The sequence below is a fragment of the Perognathus longimembris genome, chromosome 15 (genome assembly GCF_023159225.1).
Source record: "Perognathus longimembris pacificus isolate PPM17 chromosome 15, ASM2315922v1, whole genome shotgun sequence".
Taxonomy (NCBI): domain Eukaryota; kingdom Metazoa; phylum Chordata; class Mammalia; order Rodentia; family Heteromyidae; genus Perognathus; species Perognathus longimembris.
In genome coordinates, this window is record NC_063175.1 from 56,458,649 (window position 1) to 56,482,246 (window position 23,598).

At 39.4% G+C, this 23,598-nt stretch overlaps 1 protein-coding gene across 1 annotated transcript in view; it reads left to right on the forward strand.

Annotated features, from left to right (window-relative positions):
* Positions 1–23,598, forward strand: part of Znf407 (zinc finger protein 407) — a 368,981-nt gene that overhangs the window by 7,049 nt on the left and 338,334 nt on the right. The window contains 2 exon segments of the mRNA XM_048363049.1: positions 11,445–16,178; positions 21,846–21,960. Coding sequence (XP_048219006.1) covers positions 11,501–16,178; positions 21,846–21,960 — 4,793 coding nt within the window. The 5' untranslated portion in view covers positions 11,445–11,500.

Below are 23,598 nucleotides of genomic sequence, written 5' to 3' on the forward strand. Positions count from 1 at the left end.
TATATGTGGTGCTGGGGAATCGAACCTAGGGGCCTCGTGTATCCGAGGCAGGCACTCTTGCCACTAGGCTATATCCCCAGCCCCTACATCTGAATTCTTAGTCTTTGTCATAGAGAAATATTATGATATTGCTTGCTAGCATCTAGAAAGACTACTAGCATTGAGGGAACTTGTTCAGAATGCAGAGTTTTGGGCTCTAGACCTTCTGGATGACAGCGGTGTGAGTGTGGACTAGGTTCTTTTTATTTTTGAGAAACACTGCCCTAGGGAACATTCCGGACCTGAGTGCCTGGATGTGTGTGCAAGAACAAAGCCTAAATATCTGCAAAAGGAGATTTGTGACCAGGCATAGTGGTACACACCCGTAACCTATGATATGGAGTGGGGGTACTACCTAAGACTGGAGTATGTTTGAAGCCTGTATGGGTTGCACAGCAATTTTGAGAACAGCCTGGGCAACTCAGCGAGACTGTTTCAGAATCAAATAAGGAAACATTCTTGAATGGGAAAAAGGAGCATGTAGCATTTTTTCCTATGAAGTTTAGAGATATGCAAAATAAAATCTTATGTTAGGAATGCAGATATATTCAACTAGGCAGAACCTGGGTGTTGGTGGCTCATGGCCTGTTATTCTAAGGTATTCAGGAGGCTGAGATTTGAGGATTGGGATTCAAAGCCAGCTGGGGTGGGAAAATCCTCCTTGAGACTCTTTGTCTCTAATAAGCCACTCAGAAGAAGTAGGAAGTCTGTGTGGCTGATCATTGGCCCTTGAGCAAAAAGCTCAGGGGCAGCACCAGGCCCTGAGTTCAAGCCTAGGACTGGGAAAAAATAAAGAAGGCAGGGCTGTGTTGAGCACTCCTTTAGCATGCATGAAATCTGGGGTTTGATCCCCAGTGTCGGTTGGTCTGTCTGAATTCCACCCCCCCCCCCAACATGGTAAATGAAGAACACAGTGTTCAATTTATGCCATTGCCAGGTGTGTAAAAAGAGGGAATATGATAGGGAGAGACTCCCTCCCTCCTTCCCCTTCCCCTTCCTTCCTCTGTGTGTGTGTGCATGCCAGTCTCACAGTTTGAATTTTGGGCCTGGGTGTTGTCCCTGAGTTCTTTTTACTCATGGCTTGTACTCTACCACTTGAGCCATAGCCTACTTCCCAGCCTTTTCTGTGATTAGTTGGAGATAAGAGTCTCATAGACTTTTCTGCCCTAGGCTGGCTTCGATCCTCAGATCTTAGCCTCATGAGTAGCTAGGATTACCGGTGTGAGCCATCGGCACCTGGCTTCCATTGGCTTTCTGAAACTCTGGTTTGCACTCAAGATCTTGATATGTTATACCTATACCTTTCACATATTAAAAGTTGCTGCTTGTATCTACAGATATTTAAAACATGTTCCTTTTTCATTTCCCCAGTCTATCTACACAGTGACATACATAGTTAGTATGGAACAGGTATGGAGGAGGAGTCTTTGTCTTAGAGAAGCGACAGAATTTTCAGTTGTGTTGGGAAGGCTGGCTGTGGTGAATACTGTGGTGGTGAATACTGGGCACTGATGTTGTGAGGCGCTGGTCTGAGCACATGACATGCCCACTTGTTGCACCTTACAGTGGCTCTCTGGGGTGGGCTTTATAACTGCTTGCCTTGAGACAGAGGTGAGGGGGAGCCGTCTGACTTCTTGGTGCCAGCAGTGAGAGGAAGAACATGCATATAGACAATACATTTGGAGACCTGGAGGGAAGAAAAACGAGACGGAGCAAGATCGAAATGAGAGCCTAGAGAAGGACTGGTGCAGAAAAGGTGTGCATGCATGCGCTTGCACACACACACACACACACACACACATTCTCTGTCTCTCTTTCCCTCCCTCCCTCCCTCCCTCCCTCCCTCCCTCCCTCCCTCCCTCCCTCCCTCCCTCCCTCCCTCCCTCCCTTTTCCTCTCCCTTCATTCTTTTGGCATTACTGGATTTAAATTCAGAGCCTCCCACCCAAGTACTAACCAGGCCTGCCCTGTTTAGATTCTGAGATCAGACAAGATGGGTGCATCAAGGCTGGTATGTTTGTAGGGAGGGATGAGTGAGAATGTTGACATCCATCAGGATATAGTCATAACCTGCTTTGTTGTACAACTACTTAAAGATAATAATAAAAAAGTATACAAAAAACTTACGTTTGCCAAGCAGGCACTTTGCTTTTATATTTTTGTATAGAGTTTTGCATTTATTTTTGTTTTACCTGGTGGCGACCTTAGACTGAAATCCTCTTACCTGTGCCTCCTGTATAGCTGGGATTACAAGCATATACCATCACACCTGGCTTATTTGTTCACATGTAGTCTTGCTAACTTTCTGTCTGGGCTGGAATGGGACCTCTAGCCTCCTGATGGAGACTTCCTAAATAGCTAAAATTACCAGCATTGTTACCAGTGTGCCCAGCCCTTGAAGTTACTATTCATCCTGTTGGTTTGTTTTTAGACAACATTATTCTAGCAGATGACAAATTCCTAAAGTCTGTCTTCCCAGTCTATTAGAAAGTGGTAGCATCATATCACACAGGTTGGGAAAATCAGTTTTCTTAGACAGTTGGTTATCTAAGAAAGAGTACTTGTGAAATCAATATTTGTTAGCTTTTTCCAAGCCCATGTTATTGTACTTTTTCTTAAATAACCATCACGCTGTAAACATCAGCCAACATGGTTTCATAGTCACTCCCTGAAATTTACAAGTGAAATGCGAACTTCTTTTGCACAAGGCTAGCACTCTACCACTTGAGCCACAGCCCCACTTCTGGCCTTTTCTATATATGTGGTGCTGAGGAATCGAACCCAGGGCTTCATGTATATGAGGAAGCACTCTACTACTAGGCCATATTCCCAGCCCTTTTTGTTTTTTAAACATTTGCCTACTCACTGACATGAGATGCTCTAGGCTCATCTTGTATCTCTCTTTCCCAACTCTAAAATTCTACAATCATCCTTTTCTCCAGGAGCCCAAGTTTCTTTCAGTGGAGAATGGTTTGAAAGAATGACCTGGCTTCTCCAGGTTATGATAACCTGTTACTGGTTTTCCTCCTCACCAAACCTCCAATGTCCATTCTTGCATATTTTATGTGAGGCCCAGAGAGCCACAGTTAGTTTCCTTGGTATCCCTTGCATTTGAGCAAAATTAGACCTCAGATATTTCCAACTGGGAATCACAGGTCACCTCTGACCTATTTCATTTGTGTGCCCAAGTCCAAAATGCATTGCTACTCAAAGGCGCCTCATCCTTTTTCCCTTGTAAGTAGTCATCATTTTCCATTTCTTCATCATGTGTAGGAACTTCCCTGTTTCCCCCCTCCCCAAGCACTTAAGTCATCTCCTCCTTCAAAGTAATATATTTTGGAAAGTATAGAAAAGTGCCAGAAAGAGTAGAAAAAAATTACCTATAATTTCACTGCTGAGGTTAGGGGGAGGGGGATCTATTAACCTTATTATATAAATGGACTTAAGTAGAACTATACTCATTAAAAAAATTTAATACTGAAGTTTTTTTTCCTTTCTAAATATACTTTCTTAACACTCAGATCTTTGATACCTAATAATTTATATTCTAAATGTCTTGAGGCTTGATAGTTTTATATGGTCTGTTAGCTTATTGACGTTTGGAATTACAGTGTTTTCCAGATTTCTTCCAAAATTAGTACTTTTAGTCTTTTTTCCCCTGCAGTTCTTTGATTAGCCATTGTATTCCATCTCTTCTCATGGACCTGACGATGAATCTGTTCTAAGAGCAGTGTGCAATGCGTCCTTAGCTCTTCTCCCCCCCCCCCCCCTTTTTTTTTCCTGGCTAAATTTCTCCCAGATTTATATTTTTGAAAATACGATTCTTCATCTTTTACTTGTACACTACTAAGAATACTGTTTTTGAGTGTTCAAAAACTTCTTAAAGTCAGTGAGGGTCTTATTGAAATCTGGAATCTTAGTTGTTTTTGTTCTGCAAATAGGGAGCTGAGGCGCAGAAAGGCTGCATGAATTCTCATGTCCTAGGATTTCTTCTGCTATAGTGAAGTTAAACGCACAGGCCTTTTTTTCAGAGATTAATATTCTTTTTCACTCTTGTTTCAGATTTTCAACCTAAACATAATATTTTCTTTCTTTAATTTTCAACTCCCAATTCTTTTGATTTTGTACAGGATTAATGTTATATGTCTCATTTTCATGCCTTTTGAAAGAGAAGAAAGGAAAATTTAAAGAACACACACTAACTTTTATCAGGGAATGCTTTTTTTAATGGATACATTATAAATTCTTGAAAATAAAGTGTCTAATGGAAACACTTACTGAGAAAGGAGGAGCTCTATCACATGTAACCTTCCCACCCCCTTTTTTAGTGAATAGACCGTTTAAACTAAATTAAGTAAAGGATATAAATTCTGTTGTTTCAGTTTTAATATTTCATGACTGATTTTATAGATGAAATTATATTTTACAATAAATAGGAAGAAGAATTTATACAGCCTATTCTATTTGATGTAAAACAGCAAATCCCATTTCTCTGTAGCTGTAAAGAAAATTCATTATAATGTCTTTAGTTGTAAGAGATGGTTTCATTGTGATTAGTTACATAGATAATAAAACAACCTTTTTCAAATAGCGTAAGACACAAGCAATAGTGTCGGCTTTTAATGACATTGAATTTTTTTCAATTTTTTTTACTTGTAGGACTGTCATTCCTTTTTCTTATACCTTTTATTCTTGTTTCAATAAGATTTTTCTTACTTAAAAAATGCTACCAAAGCATTGATTAAGAAAATACTTTTTGAAAGGAGATACTGAATTTTAGCTTTTTGTGTAAAATCTTTCTGACTCTGAAAGACACATTTTTCAAGGATGGGTGATATAAAGTTGTCATAAAATTAACTTTATTACTGGATCAATTTAATGTATTTGAAATAGCGTAGTAAGATTTTAACAAAAGAAATTGCCAGGTATGGTGCCTGAGCTCGTTTTACAATTTGCTTTTACCATGTGATTTGTTGTTTTATATGAATGTTAATACATTTTCATGAATAATGTTAGAAGAAAGGAATCTTTGATAATGAGACTGGAGATGGTCTGCTTATTCTGTTTTGTCACTGACATTTTATCCTTGTCAAAATGGCATTTTCATGACTTTTAGTTCTCATTGAAGAACCAAGCAAATATTTAAGTTTTTAACTTCCAGGAAAAATTGATTTGGATATTTGCACTATAGCACAGGTACCCTCTGGAACAGAAACACTATTCTCTTGCACAGAATTTGAATATGACTTGAGTGAGAATTGTACTTTACTGTGATCCTGAGGTGCACGCGCTCACAGTTCTGGCCTGGTGAGGTTCGGGTCAGGCTAGATGTGGTATTTGGATGCCTCGTCAGATTTGGATATGCCAGAAGAGTAAGTAGGCTGCTTAGTTTCTGTGCCTAGCTACAGAGGAACCTGTTACTGCTGCTGAGTAAGAGACTAGCCTTTTTCTCAGTAGATCCTAGAAATCCACACAACACAATGCTTTTATCCAAACTCAACAGGTTTTTTTTTTTTTTTGAATTTCAGGAAACAGTGAGATAATACCTTTATGCTATTCAAATATGTTTAAAACTTATTCTCTTTCTTATTACGAGGCTCCTTAATAATCTGATTTTTATAAACCTAAGATAATACATTATTTATATATTTATAATGCAAATCACATATAATATAAATTACACAGTACATATACACGTTTAAGTATATTAAGATGTATTTTTTAGACAGGACATAATATGTTTTTTAGACAGTGTCCAAGAGGAACATTCATTTTCTTAGTTTCTCTGTCTTCAAGGCAGGTCACTAAGTGCAGTCCATACTCCAGCAGCTGAATAGTGAGCAAAGAATTTTTAGACCCTTGACAGGTCCCAGTGGCTCTTAGCTGTAATCCTACTTACTCAGGAGGGGGCTGAGATCTGAAGGATTTCTTAAGCTGTCTTATTTGAGATTATAGACCCTATGTGCCACCACACCTAGTTGTGTTCATCTATTTTTGCACTCCTCAAAGGGAAAAAGCAAGCATTCTTATGTATTATGCCTGTGTCTAGGCATAGTGAAGGGTGAGACTAGAGGCACGACCTTGTTGGGGTTGTGAGAAGATGTGAGTGTGTATGTGGGGTCTCTCAAAGAGCAAGATCTGCAGGTGTCTACCTACATCCCTTAGATAGGGGAATGGCATGGGGAAAGAAATCAAGCCTAGGAACTGGAACGAATGAGAAGTGGAACAAAGCGGATGAAAATGAGGGAAAATTTCATGAGTGCTGCGTGCAGTGTCGCTAGTATATGGCATGGATCAATGATTGTTAACTTTTCTTTGCTACTTCATGGAAGGCCTTTTCTAAAACACTGAAACTTCGTGTGAGGAGCGGCCACCAGGTGTCATCAGAATGCTGCTGTTGATTTGTTTTCTTGTCCTCAAAAAGTGTGTGTTTGGGTTTCTTTCTTGAGCCCTTTCTTTCAAGCCTTGCCAGAGAATTATTGGTTAGAGCAGACTTTTTTTTAATGACAATTTCTGAGTGAACTAATGAATACTTTATAGGTAAGAATGAAGATGATAATACCTGTAAATAATAGTAGCAAGAAGAACTATTATTTTTGGTCAAGCAGCTACTTGTGGATTTGGATATGACTTCCCGTGGTGTATTTGGGAATCATTGTGATGCAGTGAGGGGGCATGATGCTGAGTGCTAGCTGATAACTTTGTAGAGGAAGCCTCATCATGAAAGAGGCTTGGGTGTAATAAGACATGCCATTGTTGTAGTCTACATACCTGTTAGATCTTCTTAATTTTGAAATCTTGCATGGGAAGAAATCTGAGACTTATTTTATTTTTCCACTCCATCACAAGTGCCAGGATATATATATATATGTATATATATACGTATATATACGTATATATATACATATATATGTATATATGTACACATATATATTTGCCATTCCTGGCACTTGAACTCATGGCCTGAGCACTGCCCCTGGCATCTTTTTGCTCAAGGCTAGCACTGTACCACTTGGGCCACAGCGCCACTTCTAGCCTTTTCCGTTTATGTGGTGCTGAGGAATTGAACCCAGGGCTTCATGTTTGCTAGGCGAGGATCTATTTTTTTTCATAAAGAAAAAAAAGATTATACCTTACTCTGAGTCTTGGCTTTGTCACTGAGAAAATCATAGGTGCTTCCTGGTACATGCTAAGCTTTCAGTAGGTGTTTGTTGAGTGACTGAAAGAAATTTGCCTAGGAAAAAAGGAGTTTGTAAGCTGTTTGATTTGAATGGTTTTTTTAAAGAAGGGCCTCCTTGCCTCCATCTCTATTGATAATATACTTGATCTAATAATGCTGTAAAATAATTACTATTTTACAAATTTATATTAGCATAAACTGTGTGTTCCTTTCTTTTTACTCCCTCTTAGATCACTTTAAGGTAATCATTAAACTATTTTGTATCTTCACTGACTTTGTTCTAGTTCCAGACCATGTAACTTAAACCATCATGAGCTCTTTCTGCCTCTAGACTACCTTACCTCCAATGTGACTTGAGTTTTGAGAAGTTAAGTAAAAGGATGCAATGTTCTAACTATTCCCTTCTACACTGAATAAAACCTGCCTTCCCCTTCTCTCTGTGATCTGGGCTGGATTGATCAGTTGCTGCTTTTAAGTTACAATGCAGTGGAAAGCCGTGCATTTTGGTCTGCCTAGAGTTGTCCTGCTTCATCCTGCCTCCTCTTGACATGTTTAACTGTTTGTCCCTACTATCTCAGCAAAAGAAAAAGTACATTTAATTCAGTAAAACAGTTTGACTGGTCTGTATATTCTACTTTGATGTCTGATTCCTGCTCCTGTATACAGCTGTATGTCTGTTTATATCACACACAGCTTTGTGATGGAGCTCCCTGGAGTAGATGTCAGGCAGCTCTTGATAGAATATTATTCCAATAGATAATGGATTTATAACACTACATAGTATTTTCTTTCATGTGGTGAAAATTCCATATATGTTTGTAGAATGCTCTTTCTTGATGTAAGAAAATGCCAAATTATTTCATTAATTTAAAAATCAATTGGGAAATAAATATGAAAACATTTTTTCCTTTTGTTTTAGAAATTCTGGAGTCATTATATAGAAGATAATAAAGAGTCTTATTAGTTTGCTACCTTTATTGATGCAATTGTTTTTCTTTCGCCTCTGAAAATACATGAGTTAGGTTCTCTCACCAGAACATTTATTTTAAACTGATGTGTATTGTGTGTGCCTGTGCTCATTTCTTTTTTCTTTTTGTTGGTTGGGGGGCTTGAACACAGACTGGGCCTGGGCACTGTTCCTGAACTCTTCAGCTCAAGGCTAGCAGTCTACCACTCTAGCTACAGTGCTACTTCTGGATTTCTGGTGGTTAATTGGAAATGAGAGTCTCATGGACTTCCCTGTCCCAGCTGCCTTTGAACTGCCATCCTCAGATCTCAGCCTCCTGAGTAGATAGGATTACAGGCATGAGCCATGTTTTCTGCGGATACACTCTTACTGCTGCCCTCAGCAAAGGTGATCTGTTTTCTATGGCATATTTGCAGAAGAAACCATAGTTGGCCTGTGTTGAAAGTAAAAGAGTTCATGCTGTTTGGGCCAAGTGTTAAAATGCTTTTAAACAAAACTTCTCTTCACATCTTTTCACATATGTACATATACAAACATTTGAAAAAGTTAACAGAAAAATATAATGACTCCCTGTAGGCCTGCTATTCAGCATAATCACCACCAGCACACAGCTTCACCATGCCCCTCTCTTGGTCTGCTTGGAAGTGCATATCAGACAGTCTTCATTTCTTCTGTAAGCACTTCATGTTAGGCATTTCTTCTTTCACAAAGAAGCATTCATTCACTTTAATGCCTTGTAAGTGTTTAGAATTATTTGAGGCTCTTGGGGATATGTATGTGTATAGATAAACAGTAGTTTACATTATAGCATGAAGAGACAGAAAATAACACAAATAATCATAACAGAAAAAGCATTGATTTCATCAAAATTTAAAACTTGTTTATCAACAATACCATTAATAAAATATAAAAAGAGAAAAGCTACTTGTAAAACATATATCTGACAGAGGATTTATGTCCAGTTCTCACAATTTAGTAAGAAGATCAACTGAATTAAGAAGTGGGCAGACAGCTCACTAACAAGGCACGCACACTGTTCAGCACTGCCACTGGGCATCAGGAAAACACAGAATTAAACTGTGCACCCAGCAGTACTGTTTCTAGGTACTAAAATAAAAGAAATGGAAATATATGTTTGAACAGACATGCACAAGAATACTTACAGCATTTTTATTATACTAGCAACAAAAGGAAATGGCCCAGCTTTCCATGAGCAGAATTGTGATATAACACAATTAGAAGTGAAATGGAACATACTGCTGACCCATGTATCAGAACATTCTGCTGAGCAGAGTGAAGCCAGACCCTCCTCCACATAAAGCTTGCTACATGACTTCATTCATTTGAATTTCTAGATCTCTTGTGGAAGAATTCCAAACTGTGGTTGGCAATTAGGGGGTGCATGTTATCAAGGACTGGCTCCAGAGACCAGATGCCATCTTTCTGGGAAGGTGCAAAGCTCTGGGATTGGCAGGAAGGCGGTACCTCTGCACATCTTGGGCGTCTCCTTCTATATCTCTTCAGATTCTCCTTCCTGTTCTGTGGCCTATGTACCTCCTCCAGGCAATCAGCGTGGTACTGTAGATTTGGTTAACTGGACTTAGTGCCAGGTCACAAATAATGTGAGTTGCATTTGGAGAGAAAAGGAAGTAAAGATTGATTCATTTTACCAAGCAAAAAATGAGAACTGTGTGAGAGCTATCTGAAGGCTAAAGTTGTATTCCCAAGGGGGAGGGTGTTCTCCCCGCCCCCCCCAAAAGCGAATCCCAGGAGTATGGGCTTTGGATGAGCATGCCCAGCTATAAAAGTAATTTTGAAAACACTTTTTATCATTTCAAAAGGAAATCCTGGGGGGTGGGGGAAGCCAGTTGCTAGAACCCCATCCTACAGTCTTAGCTACACAGGAGACTGGAATCTCATGATCATGGTTGGAAGCCACTTCAGGCAAGAAAGTCCAGGAAAGTCTTTATCTCCAATTAACTGCCAAAAAGGTGGAAGTGGAGCTATGGTTCAAGTAGTAAAGCACAAGTTTTGAGCAAACAAAGCGCAAGGACAGAGTCCAGGCCCTGAGTTCAAGCTCTAGGACTAGAAAAACAACAAAACCAAAAGAAACCCCTGTACGCTTTAGGGATCATCTCCTAAGGAACCACTGATTTGTCTGTCACTGTACATGTCTGTATTCTAGACATTTCACATAAAATGATTTTATTATATATGCTCTTTTTTTTAGCAAAGTGTTTTAAAGGACTGTCCATATCATCACCCATATTTTTAATGCATTTCTTTTTATGTCAGTAATATTCTATGATATGGTTATAGCACATTTTACCTAATAATTCACCTGGTGATGGATACTTGGGTTGTTTCACCATTGGCTATTATGAATGATATGCTATAAACATTTTTTGTGCCAGTTGTTGTGTGGGCATATACTCCTTGAAGTGGATGTGCTGAGTCTTAGGGCAGCTCTGTGTTTATCATCTGTTTGATGAACTACCCAACTTTCCCACATTGGTCTCACTAGTGCACATCCCAGTGCCAGGGTACAAGGGTTTTGTTTCTCTACGTCCGCACTGTTTGTGACTTTTTTTCTTTTGATTTCCATATTTGTATTTTATCAGTTTTGTTTTCATTTGTTGTATAGAGTGGGAGTTTACAGAAATGTAATTTGAAAGAGAATTGTTTTATCCTTTTTATTTTGTTGGTTGTGGGGCTTGAATTCTTGGCCTGGACACTGTCTCTGAGCTCCTCAGCTCAAGGCTAGCTCTCTATCACTTGGAGCCACAGTGCCACTTTTGGTTTTCTAGTGGTTAATTGGAGATGAGAGTTTTATGGACTTTCCTGTCTGGACTGGCTTTGAACCATGCTCCTCAGATCTCAGCCTCCTGAGTAGCTAGGATTAAGGTATGAGCCACCTGCGCCTGGCGAAAGAGAACTTTTTGCTGCTTAAAACAAAAAAAGTGGTCAACTGAAATCTACTAGTCCAGAGACGTGAAGCAAATTTTTTTTTAAATAGACAGTTGACTGTTGAGTTTATTCTAAAATATGCCATAGTATTGCCTCTAGAATAAACAACAGTATAGTATGGTGTTGACACATATTTTATTGTATACTTTTAAAAAAGAACTTTATATGTGTGATCAGATTCTTTTAAATATATTTTGTTGACTCTAATTTTATGATAATTTTCAACTAATTTTAGACTAATAGTGGTTTTATTTTATGTTCAAAGACTTAAATCATACTATTTATTTTACAGGTATGAGAGCCAATTAAGCCACTTTTGACACAAGAAAGGTCACCAGAGCTTTATCAATGATGGATTCTGAGATTAAACCTGAGAACGAGGAGGATGCAAATAGAAGCAAGGAGGCAGAAGAGCTGAGAAATCTTTTGTCCTGTGGAGGCAGTTGTGGACCTGTATCTGACGCGACAGCCATTTCCTCTGAGAATATCACAAGCAAAAGAGGCTTTTCCGACCCATCTGACTTGGACGGTGTCAACGTGCAGGAAGGCAGAAATGAACATGCTTCCAAACGAATGAGGGTAGAGGAGACAGAACACTTGGAATCTGGAGGGCAGGGCTCTGGTGGATTCAGCACTCCTACGAGCTCAGCCACAGAAGCAGACATCCCGTCAGATGGGGTGGGAAAGGCGCCCTTCCTGAAGGACTGGCCAGAGGGAGCCTCAGCCCTTCCACCTGCCTCTCCCTCCTCTTCTGATGTTCACACCATCAGTGCCCCGTCTCTGAAAACAGACATGGAAGGAGGGTCTGCTCAGGAAATCGTTTTCCTTGACCCAAAAAGAGAGTCCCCTTTCTCCCCGAAGGACACAAGTGTCAGTTGCACCGTTAGAAATGTAGACACAGTTCTCAAGTGCAGTGAATGTGGCCATTTGTTTCCATCTTGCTCTGATTTGGAGAAGCATGCTGAATGCCACGTACAGCAGGCCAAGGGGCACACCTGCTGCCACTGTGGCCACAAAGCAGCACGTGGCCCCACGCGCCAGGCACACGCGAGGAGCCTGCCTGTGGCCCAGGACGTCTTCTCTTGTGATCTGTGCGGCTTTCAGTGTGGGGGAGAAAACTTGTTGAATGCACACTATCTGAGCAAAACACATCTTCGGCGTCAGAATCTTGCTGCTCGTGGAGGCTTTGTACAGATCTTAACAAAACCTTTTCCTAAGAGAACTTGTACCATGGTAACAAAGAATGCTCGAACAAGACCAAGGGCTTCTAAACCAGTAGCAAAGAATGTGGATTCAAAAGGATTACAAAATAGTGGGAGCAAATTTACAGATTGTGGAGAGAACATTTCTCAACACAGTAGTAACACTGAGCTCCTTGTTGAAATGGAGCCATCCAGAAATACATCATCAGAAAAAGCAGAGATTGTTGAAAGTGTTATATCCCTCAGTTTAGTTCAAAATCCTGAGAATGAGAGTAAACAGCTAGGAGGCTTAGTAACTCCAGAGGGTCCCATGCGCAGATCAGAATCTACCCAGAATACCCTGCGGACAGCACATAGCGTCAGTACCACCTCAAGGCCAAGACCTGAGCGAAGTATTCTAATGTTGGGTAATGGATTTCGCCGAAGAAGTGGCACTTTTGCCTTGAAGGGCCAGGCAAAGAAAAGATTTAATCTTTTAGGAATTAATAAAAGAGGCACAAATGAAACACAGAGAGTGTACATGAAACATTTTAGAACACAGATCAAAACAAGTGACGCAGAGCCAGTGCCGAAGCACGTGGAAATGAGTAACAGTGTCCAGAGTCTGTGTGTGACTACCTCAGACCCCCCGGAAACAACACCGGACAAGGCACGTCCCTGTCTGCTGGGTTCCACGCCTCCAGGCTCCCCAACAGAGAAACCAGCTTCTGACCAGCAGAAGTTGTGCACTTGTACTGTTTGTGGCCAGATAGCTACGAATGTGAGAGATTTGGAAATCCACGTGAAAAGGTGCCAGGCAGGAGAGGTGAAATACTGTCACCAAGCTTGTGACTTACCCAGGACGCCACGGGGGGGCCCCGAGGAGCCTTTGCACAACATGCCGCACCAGCCAGCTGCTTCCGTCCTCGCTTGTCAGTGTTGTTCCTTTGCTTCCTCGAGTGAGATCAGTCTTAGAGACCACATGAAGGAAAAGCACGGTATGGACTTTCTTTGCACTGCTTGTGATCTGTTCCTGTCTGAGAAAGATGTGGAAGAACACAAGGCAAGTGAGAAGCATGTCAGCTTATTGGTTCAAGTGAAGACTTCTCCATCGTTGACCAGTGATTGTGTTTTACAGACCTTACCTTTACGTCCTTTAGAATCAGAAAACATAAAAGAATGTATGAATGAATCAAGGAAAACAGCTCAGGAAGAGCCTGTGAAATCCAGGGCAAGCCCTGGAAGTGAACTCAGGCATTCAAGTAAGCCCCAGTTTCAATGTAAGAAGTGTTTTTATAAAACGAGATCTTCCACTGTTCTGACAAGACATATAAAGCTCCGACACGGCCAAGACTATCACTTCCTTTGTAAAGCGTGCAATCTTTATTCATTGAGCAAAGAAGGAATGGAGAAGCATATTAAAAGAAGCAAGCATCTTGAAAATGCTAAGAAAAATAATATTGGCTTAAGTTTTGAAGAGTGTATCGAAAGGGTATGTATAGGTGCAAATGACAAAAAAGAAGATTTTAACATTTCTGGAAATGGAAAGACTGAAGGGCACACAGGTGTTCAGTTACAGGAGCAATCCTGTCTTGAGAAGAGTGTGCTAACGCCTCAGGAGCCATCTCCGCCCAGTGTCTTCACCAAAGATGATGCATTGGCTTTGCCCACTACTCCAAAGAGAGGGCGACCCAAAGGCAGCATGTCACGAACATGTTCACACTGTGGGCTTTTGGCCTCTAGTATTACCAATTTGACTGTTCACATTAGACGCAAACACAGTCACCAATACAGTTATTTATGTAAAGTTTGTAAGTATTATACTGTAACTAAGGGAGACATGGAGCGTCACTGTGCTACCAAGAAACATAAAGGACGGGTCGAAATAGAAGCAAATGGGAAACAGAGTTCAGATATAATTGTTGTCCCTGAAGGTGGTAATATTGAGGCCTGTATAAAGAACACTCACTCAGCTGTGACTATGTCTGATGGACAAGCTAATAAATCACCGGAGTCAGATACCTCCATTTTAGAGAAGACAGTGGTAGGTCATGTAAATGCAGCTGAAATAGAAGTTGAAAACGTCCTTCAGGCTCTAGATGGAGAAGTTGGAAGTGTCGTCACCGGTCAAAAGGAACAGGCATCTCTAGAGCCAGAGACCCTTCTTCCGCAGGGGGATACACGTGCCCCGAGAGATGCTGTAGGTACAAGTGATGGTAAGTGTCTACACTGTGAGTTCATTGCACACTCGCCTGCGTCTCTAGAGCTGCATGTAAAACGGAAGCATACAAAAGAGTTTGAGTTCTATTGCATGGCCTGTGATTACTACGCTGTGACTCGGCGAGAGATGACAAGGCATGCAGCCACAGAGAAACACAGAATGAAAAGGCAGTCCTACCTCAGCTCCTCCAGGGGAGAGGAAGGGTCTGCAGAAATGGCCAAGGACACTACTGTACCGGAAGACGAGTGTCCACCAAGTCCCAAGGAGCCTCAAATAACCCCTGACCCACCATCCCATGCGCTCAAACCCAGAAATGCGTCAGGTTGCTCTCTTCTGGATGAGAATACTAATTTAGATATGTCTAAAGTTCTGTGTGCTTCTGATGCCGTAGAACTTGAGGAAGAAGCTAATTTCAGTGAAGCCCATTCCCTGAGTGAGACTTTCCAGCAGCCCTCTGCCAAGGATCAAGTTATAAAACCTGAGGAACTGGTGTCTGTTAATATTTCCTCTAGTTATGGCTCCCCAAGCAGACTTCAAGATGAAAATTCAGGGAGTTCTGCTCTAAACTGTGAGACAGCAAAGATAAGCCATGGTGTTTTGGATAGCATTGAAAAGCCACACCCACACTGCGAGAGCAGCGGAGGTGATGCAGGAGATGGTGGAGGCAAACCGGACAAACACCTGTGTTCTGGAGTCCTGGAGGGAAAGCCTCCATCTGAACGTGCTTCCCCTGTGATGATGGGGATAAACAGAGAGCAGGCAAACCTGGATAGTGGTGATCAGAACAAAGTTGAGTGTGCACAGAATCCAGAGGATTTGAAAGATCTCCAAGAGAATCCCATGCTGCCAAATAAGGAAATGCTGGTGAATTCACAACATGAAACTGAAATTATTTTGGAAGAAGATGCCCCAGCATCTGAAAGCACAGTTGTGAGTAGTGATGTTTATGAAACTATAATCAGTATTGATGATAAAGGCCAGGCCATGTACAGTTTTGGCCGATTTGACTCCTCCATAATTAGAATAAAGAACCCTGAAGATCCTGAACTGACAGACCAATCAGAAGAGTGTCAGATGGCACCAGGGGTGAGGGTTCCTGAGTTATCCTTGAAAGACTGTGCTCCAGGCCTGAAAAAGAAGAAGGTTGAAGGCAGTTCCTATGGCGAGTCCACCCGAATCCGTTGTGATGACTGTGGCTTCCTAGCAGATGGACTGAGTGGACTGAATGTTCACATAGCCATGAAGCATCCCACAAAAGAGAAACACTTTCACTGCTTACTGTGTGGAAAATCATTCTATACAGAAAGTAACCTTCATCAGCATTTGGCTAGTGCTGGTCATATGAGAAATGAGCAGGCCAGTGTAGAAGAGCTTCCAGAGGGAGGGGCCACCTTTAAATGTGTCAAGTGTACAGAGCCCTTTGATTCTGAGCAGAATTTATTTCTACATATTAAAGGACAGCATGAGGAATTGCTGCGAGAGGTGAATAAGTATATAGTGGAAGACACTGAGCAAATCAACCGTGAGAGAGAGGAAAACCAGGGCAGTGTTTGCAAGTACTGTGGGAAGATGTGCCGAAGCAGCAATTCCATGGCTTTTTTGGCGCACATTCGCACGCATACAGGTATGTAAACCCCACAGCTAGCTCACATTTACTTTTAGAATGCAAAGGAATGAGAAAGTTTGGACATTTGTTCCCATCCTAATATGGGACTCTACCTCATTCACATTTCACTGCTGTGTGGTGCTCTGGGCATCTGTAATAAGTCATTGTTGACACTTCCCATTTCTAAAGGTAATCAAGCCACAGCAATTCCAGAGGCAGGTTAGTCGATAAGTTTCTTTCACTTTTGTCAAAGAGCTTGGACCCCTGATAGAGGTCTTTGTTGAAGTCTGGTCTTTTATACATTTCCAGTTCTGTATCATTTGGTTTTTCAACGTCTGTGTGTATGTATATGATATATATTGAAAATGATAGTCTACATTTTCAGAGGACAGATTGACTAGGTTTTTAATAAGTATTTTTTCTCACAAATGTAAAGTCTTAAAAATGTTCATTACCAGCCAGGCGCCGGTGGTTCATGCCTGTAATCCTAGCTACTCAGGAGGCTGAGATCTGAGGATTGAGATTCAATCCTCAGACTGAGCAGAAAAGTCTGTGAGACCCTTTATCGCCAGTAAACCATTCAGAAAAAGCCAAAGTGGTTCTGTGGCTTGAGTGGTAGAGCACCAGCCTTGAGCACAAAGAGGCTCAGGGACTGCCCAGGCCCTGAGTTCAAGCCCCCAGGACTGGCCACAAAAAAAACCCCAACAAACAAACAAAAAAAATTACTAGCTTTTTATATCTAAAGGTCTTAACCACAGGCAGTAAGAGTCTACTTCCAGGGATGACAACTTGTTCGTCTGTTGTACGTAGTTGGATAGGTTTTCATGGAGTTAGCACTTTATTTAATTTCCAGACTCTGTCACATTTAGTGATCCATGTTAATGTTTAATTTTGGGAGAAATTTTTTAAAAAGCATTTTTTGGGGTGAGAAATGCATAAGCTACTGTTCTAAATTTATGTAAAAATTCACTGCAATGTTTCTATAAACCTGCCATACATTCTTTATTTTAAATAGACAGCCTTTCTAAATCATTGTGCTCTGCTTAGACAAGTTCTGTCTCCATGGTTGAATTTATGAGTGGATTTGAATAATAAATTCACATTTCAATGAACATATTTTCATTAAAACTGTAAGGTTTATTTTACTGTACTTTTAAATAATGGCTTATTATTAAAGCTATACTTTAAACTCATGCAGTTTTTGAAACTTAGTGCATGGTTACAGGGAGAGAGACAAAAAGTATAGAGCATCGTTATCAGGTGAGGGTAATTAAAGCCAGATAAAAGTTTTCTGTCTGAGAAGGTAACAGGGAAACCTGCATCTGCTTAATCTAGGAAAATACATACTTTGTACTTCTGATCTCAGCTTGTCACATGCCATGCAACTATGTTTTTGTAAGAAGTTTAAATGTGTACTTGTATATATTCTTAGTACCTCTGTCAGCATCTTCTTGCAGCTCACTTTTCTGATATAGTCTTAGAAATCAGATTTGTTCATATGTACTGAAAATATGTATTTTCTTTACATACCCTCTTGAAGCATAAAACTGAATAAAACGAAGAGGAAGATGCTAATGGAACTCTTTTTAGAATTCTTTATGCAACTGTCTGGTCAAGACATGTTGCTTTTAATTGATGTGTCCATTACTTGAATTCTCTTGTAATTATAGTCAATAAGTCTTGTAAATGTGTTAAAGCTCACTAAAAGCATACAAATTCAAGAACAGAGTAAGGCTAATAATTTAAAATAATCAATGTGGGCATTTCAGCACTTAATTTCCCTTGTGTGTTGATAGCTGATCATTCTTAATCCATTAAGATTTATTTAGTCGTTTACAATGCAAAATAGGTTTGCACTGGTCACTTGTGCCATTTGAAAATGTCCACCAGGTTAAGTGCAGAATGTAGTCCATTAGTCTTCCTTGACTATATGTATTAATTGCATTTAAAATCAAGTTAATGTGGATGTGAAAGTGAGGTAGCTATCAATATGTGACAAAGTAACCCTACTTATATAAGTTACATCATTGACTGTAACATTTAGCAAAAGTTAGTGTACTTTTTAAAAAGCATCTCCTGTTGGTCTTATCAGCAAGTACATTTTTATGGAGCCCCATAGGGTGTGCATTCCTGAGTACAGAGGGCCAGTCCACCATTTCCATTTTCAAGTCATTCGGTGGAAATTGGGCTTGGTTTTAATTCGAGCCCTCCCTCTCCTCCTCATCCCCTTCCCCCCTCCCCCCACGCCCCTTCTGAGCAGCTTTAAATGAATTGCTTTTCTGGTACTTTGCTTATGTCCATGAAATAGTAATGCAGGACTGTTATTAATGGTTGACTGGAAAGAGCTTATTCTTCAAATCCCTGTTTTTATTGGCTTTATGTTTTGTATAACCTTTCCTTTCCATCCTTAACATGGGGAAGGTAGCATTCTAAGAAGACATGAGTTTGGTTAGCAAGACTTCAGAAGAGAGCGTCGCAGTTTCCTTTGCATTCCCTGCTGTTACATTTGCTAGCTGATGGAGGTGGTGTTTCTTTCCTGCACTGTGCTGCTCAAGGCTTTCTTTTGTATGATGTGGAAGACATCCTTATGCCTCAAGGTTGTCCCCAGCATTCTGTTGATGTTCAGAGTGCCCTGGTCACTTGTGTATTTGGTAGATGTTCACCTGTGGGTTTCCATGGAGTGTGTGACTTCCTGGAAACCATTGTCACTCGTTTTGTGAGGTCAGAGAACACGCAGATCACTACACCAGTGAGTTTGCACACAGCATGGTGAGAGCAGGGGCTCTGCTGCTTCCACGGCTTGCTTGCCGCAGGCCCCTCATAGTCGTCCCCCAGTGTCATTTGTTAAATAGCTGAATGGGTGAGCAAAAGAGTAAGTGTGTGAATGGAGTACTCAAGTGCTCCGGGAAGATTGTGGAATTTAAACTACACTTGAGAAGCACTACACGATCTATATTTTGTTTCATTATTCCTCACTTCATTCCTTTAATACTTAAAGATTTTGTTTGTCCTTTGTAATGAATACCAACATCACATTGGCGTAGGAATAGCAATTAATAATACAGCTGAGGGTGCCCTGTAGGTCTGAGCAGACTGAATTTTCCAGGTCTTTGAAATTCTTTAGTAAGATAATCAGGCATGAGAAAGTTGAGAATCTCGTTTTCCTCTTCAAATCACCTCATACATCAACCTAAAAACAAAACAAAACACCCGAGAAAATGCCGTTCCAAGCAATGCAACTAGTTATGATAATTTTGGAAGTTTGTAATAATAAGATGCACCAAAGAGAAAAGTAATTTAGAACTAAATGGTTTTACAGGTGTTTGTCTTATGAACTCAGATCCATTTTATAATATGTATAAATGGAAATATCAGGGAAAGAAAATGTTTTTTTTTTTCTTACATAGAGAAGTACTGCTACTTGAGCGAGCATTTGAGTTCCTATGGCACAGAAAGGGATGTGTAAGACGTGAAGGAAGTCAAGGCTCTGTGGGTCTGGGCGGGGCATTGGACAGCACACTTATGTACAAGTGAACCCATTCCGGTGTTGTTGTCCATACATGGTAGCTGTGTTCATTGTCAAGTGCAGAAGGGAGTTCCTCACGGAAGAGTTGCACACAGCAAACGGAAAATGCAGAGGCTCCAGCTCATCTGCATGGCCTCCTGCACCCTGGGAGGGACTAGAGTCAGTTGGGGAGCCTTGTGAGCAATGCCAGAACTCAGAGCAGGAGGTGTTTACATCCCCCGCTACCTCCTTGCAGACAGGCATTGGGAGGACTTTGTCCTTTTTTTTTTTTTCTTTTTTGAATCCTGATATTACTGTTCATTAATAATGTCTAAATTATTCTTTAAAGCATTTCAGTTTACAGGTAAATTGATTCTACTCATTCTTTTCAAAGGAGCCTTTATAAAAATGTGTCTCTCCATATTAATGTTTCAAAGTAGTTACAGGCTTAGTTTTACCAGAATCATTTAAATAAACTGTCGTTTCTGAAGTGATTGATAGAATGTGATTTCCGAAAGCTGAGATCTAAACCTGCTTTTGACATTTAAACATACACCTGACTAGGTGTAGCCATTCAGGTGCTAAATATATTTTATATCTACTTCTAGCCATAGAAATGGAGGTATTAAGAGATCTGGCTTCATTGTCATTGAACTGTGAAATATTCAACCTTGTCTGCCTGTGCTTAGCACTGTTGACTTTTTTATTTCTGTTGGAAGATTAGAATTAAATGCTTCGCTTTTTTTTTGTGTCAGCTTTTGGGAATTACATTGAAATTTAACACTAAAATTTTCTACTGAGTACTTCAGTTTCAACAAAGTATTCAAGGAGGTGCCCCCCCCTCCAGACACTAAAAAAGGTTCATTGATCAAATATGATTTATTATAATTTCTTTATTTGGATTCTTTTTGCATATTTATTAAAGTTCACATATTTTACATTCTGTCAAGCAGCAAAAGGTAGTTCACCAAATAAGTACTAAACATATAAACAATATGGAAACACACTGTTCTGATTTCAAATTGTACTTTTTTTTTTTTAATTTTTTTTTTTTTTTTTTGGCCAGTTGTGGGCCTTGGACTCAGGGCCTGAGCACTGTCCCTGGCTTCTTCCCGCTCAAGGCTAGCACTCTGCCACTTGAGCCACAGCGCCGCTTCTGGCCGTTTTCTGTATATGTGGTGCTGGGGAATCCAACCTAGGGCCTCGTGTATCCGAGGCAGGCACTCTTGCCACTAGGCTATATCCCCAGCCCTCAAATTGTACTTTTTATGCCTTTGGTTTACTAATTTGAAGTAGTTATTAGAAGCTTGAAAAATGTATATACATATTTTCTATTTTAAGGGTTTTGTTTTTCATTAATGTGGGCATTCATACTTAAAAATTAGAATGTTTCAGCTAGTCTTGTTCACTGCTAAAAGTAGTTTTACTGAGTTTTAAATAATTTTATTTTCTCATTTTTGCTTAATCTTTAATACAGATTAAAGTATTTTATTATTCTTACTGTACCTTTTGTGTTGAAATATTTATTCATAAAGTCACTAATAACTACAATGTCAATGCTTCTGACTTGTAGCATCATAGATTTTTGTTACAAAATGGTCATAAAAGCACAATGATTTATCATATATTCCTATATTATTAAAATATTAATAGTGAGTCATTTGAAATAAGTGGCAGGAAAAAAATCTGAAATACTATTGTGAATGTGAATAAATTCCACTCTAGAAAAATACGAGGAAACTAGGGGCCCTGGAGAAAAGTACTTACTCCATGACAAACTTTGAGAGATAGCAGTAGCTTGTGTTTGTGTTTTTACAATGTTTCATTTTACATAATGCCTTTAACAAATACCTTTGTAAATTTTAAGAAAATATTTGAAATTATTTCGCTTGTTTCATGTACTTAAGACTGCTCAACAGTCTGACTTTTGTCTCTCTGGAATCTTGAAAATGTTATTGAAAGTTGAGAAGACTCCCTGAAACATTAAAGCCTCCTAGATAGAATAATTATGAAATTAGTTTATTCAAGATACAAATGAGTGTAATCATTCCATTTTGGAAACAGAAATTCTCAATTAGATCAGAGGTATGATTTAAGATTTAGCTCTTAAAAAAAAAACCAAAAAACTAACAGCAACTTATTATTCAATCCAAACCTTATTTTATGTTAAATTTACTCAGGATCAAAACCATTCAAGTGCAAGATTTGCCATTTTGCGACAGCTCAGCTTGGGGATGCCAGAAACCATGTCAAAAGGCACCTTGGGATGAGGGAATACAAGTGTCACGTCTGTGGGTGAGTAAATTGAAGCCATCTCCACTGTGTGAACCAGGAAGCGTGCATGGGATACCCATTGTTTCAGAATTCAGAACTGATATGAGTAAGGGTGGCTAAAATTATGCATGCGTATCCTCCTTTCCTTTGTTATGGTAAATTCCTTAAATGCAGTTATGACATTCTTCTCCCACTTCTAATCCTGTACTGAAGATGAGCAATTTTATGGGCTACAAGGTCAATTTGAACCTGTAATCTGTAAATTGACTAAATTATAGGATGTTCATTCACATTGCCAGAGAGAACTATAAATTCCATTTAAAGACATAAAAAAAATATAAGATAGCTTTAGGAGTATATATGTATTTTTTTTTTATTCTTTTGGTATGGTGCTTTAATTTAATCACATTAATTCCTCCTTGGATCCATTGAACATGTTCCATAAGGCAAACCAGAGGATTTAATTTTAGATGACTGGTTACTGATTATTTGAGGGATGATGTGATAAAAACAGTATATAATGTGTTTTTTGTGTAACATTATTTCAAAACTATTTCCTTTTGAGTTAATGGTTCTTTGCAGAATCATTCACAATGTTTAATTGTCATTCGAATGTGTTATAGTTAATAGAAAGCTCTGGAGTGCTTTAATGTAAAACTAATTAATTTAGCAGAAATGTTTAAAAGGTTTTAAAATGCTTGACATATATGGTGTATCATAGGACATTCAGAGGTGGATTTTAATACCCCACTTTTGATTAAAATATATTTTAATGTTATTATGCTAGAGAAATTAATAAGTACATCATATAAAAACACTATGTGAAACTTAAGAAACCTGCAATTCCTATAGCTAATTCACAAGATATCACAGTTTCGATTAAATCATGATCATGCATTGCACAGATGTAGTGTTATTATTTTTTAAGTAGAAGGTAAATACCATGTAAACATTCTTTACAATATAAACAGGTTCTGCTTTTTGTTTGACAGTATATTTCATCCTAGGCTACGGCTATTTTTTTTTTTTTTTTGGTCCTTAAAGATAGTTTTACAAATAACTTTGCAAGCAGTTTTATTAACCGTGTTCTGGGATTTATTCATTGGTAGAATTGATGGTTCAGTGACTTGCAGCTAAAGTAAATGAAGATGAACCTTTGCCCGGAAGCTCCCTGAAGATCAGTGGGCGAATGAGTTTTGTTACTCCTGATTTTAGCTACAGGGGTCAAGTGCCAAATGGCTCATTTTAATTGCTATAGGTCTTGGAATTTTAAAACCTATCTCATTCATTGTTTTTATTTGATGAGTGATGGGAGGGAAGATGGCCCTTCTCCAATGAAAATTGGCTGTTGGGTAGCATTAAGCAGTTTTTTTTCCCCTTTTTGAGAAATAAGTAAATGATTTTTTTGTATACATTGTTGAGAAAAAAGAAACTTTCAGAGAATGGTTTCTGACATATATTGTATTGGAAACAATTCATAGTTAATTAGCTTTAATTCTATAATTTGAACAATGTACTCTTTGCTTAGCTAATTGCTTGTTAAATACTACTGAAATGTTGCACTGGTAGTTTATATAGTTGATTGCCAAGATATGGGGTTATAAATAAATATGCATTTATTTAACTTTCTGTTGGTACTGTGGAGAATTTTGTATGTGC